General features: G+C 35.9%; 1 protein-coding gene across 1 annotated transcript; it reads right to left on the bottom strand.

Moving 5' to 3' along the window:
- Positions 1-514: 514 nt before the first annotated feature.
- Positions 515-3,049, bottom strand: LOC137039389 (SLAM family member 5-like). Its single transcript, XM_067414709.1, has 5 exons — positions 2,942-3,049; positions 2,126-2,461; positions 1,547-1,849; positions 1,035-1,331; positions 515-942 (listed from the first exon to the last, which is right to left on the bottom strand). The coding sequence occupies exons 1-5, from the start codon at positions 2,988-2,990 to the stop codon at positions 797-799; spliced, it is 1,131 nt and encodes a 376-aa protein (XP_067270810.1). The 5' UTR covers positions 2,991-3,049; the 3' UTR covers positions 515-796.
- Positions 3,050-3,467: the final 418 nt, after the last annotated feature.

The following is a 3,467-nucleotide window of genomic DNA, read 5'->3' as shown; positions in this document are numbered from 1 at the left end:
CTCACACTCTCACACACACACACACGCACACACATGCACGCACGCACACATAGATGTGAAAATGATAGCTTTTTAACTGTTCACAATGTAGACAAGGGTTAAAATTAGACATTTTAGAGCCGAGCGCCTCCTGCTGGACAGGAGAAACATTCACAGACTGATGATGTGCTTACACAGTTATTATAAGTTTATATATTTTTAAGAATTTGATGTATATTAAATAACACTATACATTGTGTTATATTACCTTGGCATAAAGGGAGGGAGTGATGGTAAATCTGGCATCTTTCTCTCTTTTCTGATTGATCTCTTTGTTTATTTTTCATATTTTGGAAAGTTGTGTAAACTCATTACATTATTATGTATTATTTAATACATTTATATAAAATAAATAGTAATATGTTTCAGAGGTATATGTAGTTTATGGCAGAAAATCAGGGGTAAAGCTTGTTTTCGGCGCTCAATATATTGTAATAAAACATGGAGAGACTCTTGAACCTCAGAGTGAGAAAACTTTATTGATAAAGGCAAGAAAATACATATGACAGATATACAGCAGAAGTGAGATCTGTGTGACTCTTATATGAGGGAAATATAAACAATAAAGCCTTTAAACTGGATTTTTTTTTAAATGTTAATGAAAAAAAGCAAAAAGAGGGAGAGAGCTGTTATATATTAATGTGTTTATGTTCAAATGAGCTGCCTATAAATGAACATCAATACCAGCAGATAAAGGCATTCAAATAAATGAGGATTAATAAATGACTGAAATAGATTTGTGAGAAATGACAATCATTTAGGTTTCTGATGTGTGAATATGAGCTTGATCTCGTTCAGCTCTTGTGGATCTGATGTCATAAACCACAAGCATGACAGTAGCCACGCCCACCAGAGCAGAGAGGACCAATCGGATCACAGCTTCAGTGGGACCACAGCAGTGGACTGAGGAATAAAAACATCAAACTGAGATCAGCTCAGTCAATAAACGCTAATATCAGCGCTGACATCAACTAATATCAGCCGTGCTGCCGTACCTGCACATGTGTGACAGAGTTGAGTGATGTCCAGATGTTGAGTCTGGTGGCTGATGGGATTGTTCAGCACACAGCTGTAGGTGTTTTTATCCTGATATTCCACCTCCAGAGGTAGAGAGAGACTGATGCTGAGATCAGACGCACTGATGCTGGACAATAAACTGTTTCCTTTGAACCAGGAGAGAGTCACATGACTCACATTCACCACTGATGAACACACCAGAGAACAGTTTGATGAAGATGTAGATGAAGAACAGTTTGAAGAGTTACTGCTGATGACAGGAACAGGCAGACGAGCTGGAAAACATGAGAGAATAAAGAGAAATGAGGATGAATGAAGATATTCAAGCAGATGAGGAAGAAACATCGAGAGGAACCAAAACTGATCAAAAGTAGAGCATTTAAAACAATTTGATTAAAAATAAACCTGAATTTGTGATTGTAACTACTTAGTCATGATGAGATACTTCTTCAGATCTAGTTGTAATAAATAAAACTGATATTTAACTCACCGTAGACAGTGAGATGAATAAAAGGAGGCCTCCTGAAAAACTTGTTCCATCGTTCATAAACTCCAGCATGTTCAGTTGTGATGTCTGTGATGGTCAGAGATCCAGTTTGATTGTCCAGCTTCAGTCTGTCTCTGAATCTCCCATCAAGAACATCATCATATACAGAGAAGTTGTTGGTCTGTTTATTGATTTCAGCGATTAAAGTTAAATCAGTTCCAAGCCTCCACTGAATCAGATCGTCTTTCAGTTCAGTAATACGAGAGTTTAGATTGACTGAATCTCCCTCATTCACGGATATTTGAACTGTGTCATTACACACACACACACACAGAGAGAGAGAGAGAGAGAGAGAGAGAGAGAGAGAGAGAGAGAGAGAGAGAGAGAGAGAGAGAGAGAGAGAGAGAGAGAGAGAACAAACAGAAACAGAGATCATCACAGATTAACAAAAAGTAATTGGTTTGAAATTTAAATATCATCATTAAACAACAGAACCAAAATGGAGTTTGGATTAATAATTAAATATGTGTGCTGAATCTGCTGATTCAAATATAAAACAGGAGAAACTGATATTTAAATCACCAAAGACAGTGAGATCGAAGTTCCAGGCGAAGGACCATCTAAAACTATCTCTCACACTGTTGATCTGTTGATGATAATGTCCAGCATGTTCAGTTGTGGTGTTTGTGATGGTCAGAGATCCCGTTTGTTTGTCCAGCTTCAGTCTGTCTCTGAATCTCCCATCAAGAACATCATCATATACAGTGAAGCCGTCGGCCTGTTTTTTGATTTCAGCGATTAAAGTGTTTCCAAACCTCCACTGAATCTCATCATCATCCGTCACTTCAGTGAGATTAGAGTCTAGTGTGACTGGACCTCCCTCCATCACTAATACATCAGTATTAACACCAAACACTCCTGAAGAACAGAGTTTTTCACATATTAAAGCTTTGTTTTGTTAGTTTGATGAAGCTTCACTAAAATACTTTATTCATTTGAATGTGAAGATTATAATATTCTGCTGAAGCTCAAAGACAAAAGATGATGAATAAAAAATTGAAATAGATGTATATACGTAAGGAGGGAGATTAACAAAAAGTAATTGGTTTGAAATTTAAATATCATCATTAAACAACAGAACTGACACTTTAATGTTTAATGTCACTCTCAAACTAATACTGTCTGAGTATCTGAGCTTCATAATTATTTTATGCTTAATAAATCCCTAATACGTATAGAGCTAAATTCAAACTTGATTTGACAGTAAAATCATAATTCAATTATTTATATTTCTATAATAACATTGAATATTCGTTCTCATTTAACCAGTAATTTATCACATGATAGAATCACCAGAACAGAAACAACTGAAGCCATAAAAACACATTTAAAACTCACCATCCAGACGCCACAAACATGAACAGAGCAAAACTAATCTGAGAAACATTTTCTTCAAATTTTCTTCCTCCACAAATATGAAAAGACTAACTCCTCAAAACAGGTTCAGTAATAAAGTGACAAATGTGCTGATGTTTGATAGGGTTTATATTCATGTGAAACTACCGTCTGCTAAAATAACTGCAGAGTTTAACTTCCCGTAGATCCTGTTCGATGAGGTTATTTTCAAAAATGTCCTGTGAAGCTGAGAAGTTAAAAATGTAGCTTTGTTGAGTTCTAATCTAACATTTAAATATTGCCATGAGATCCTGTGAGATTTAAACCAGTGTTATTTCAGTATTGTTGAGATTAAATATTCATTTAGTAATATTTTAAACCGGTTTTCATTTGAATATTTTTTACTTATTTTCAACCTTCAGCCTCTTGTTCTCAGTTCAAACTGACTCACACAGCACTGATGGAGCTTCAGATTTCCCTTTTTGAGGAAAGTGGTGGAGCCAGAGGGGTGCCCAGAGGTCCAAAGTTT

This window comes from Pseudorasbora parva, chromosome 14 (genome assembly GCF_024679245.1).
Source record: "Pseudorasbora parva isolate DD20220531a chromosome 14, ASM2467924v1, whole genome shotgun sequence".
NCBI classification, from domain to species: Eukaryota; Metazoa; Chordata; class Actinopteri; order Cypriniformes; family Gobionidae; genus Pseudorasbora; species Pseudorasbora parva.
This window is presented reverse-complemented; position numbering and strand designations above follow the sequence as displayed.

Excerpts from the sequence above, each read along its gene's own strand:
- LOC137039389 (XM_067414709.1), bottom strand. The coding sequence starts at position 2,990 with ATGTTTCTCAGATTAGTTTTGCTCTGTTCATGTTTGTGGCGTCTGGAT. Across the intron at positions 2,462-2,941 it reads ATGTTTGTGGCGTCTGGATG|GAGTGTTTGGTGTTAATACT; the intron begins GTGAGTTTTAAA and ends TCTGTTCTTCAG. Across the intron at positions 1,332-1,546 it reads TATTCATCTCACTGTCTACG|CTCGTCTGCCTGTTCCTGTC; the intron begins GTGAGTTAAATA and ends CATGTTTTCCAG.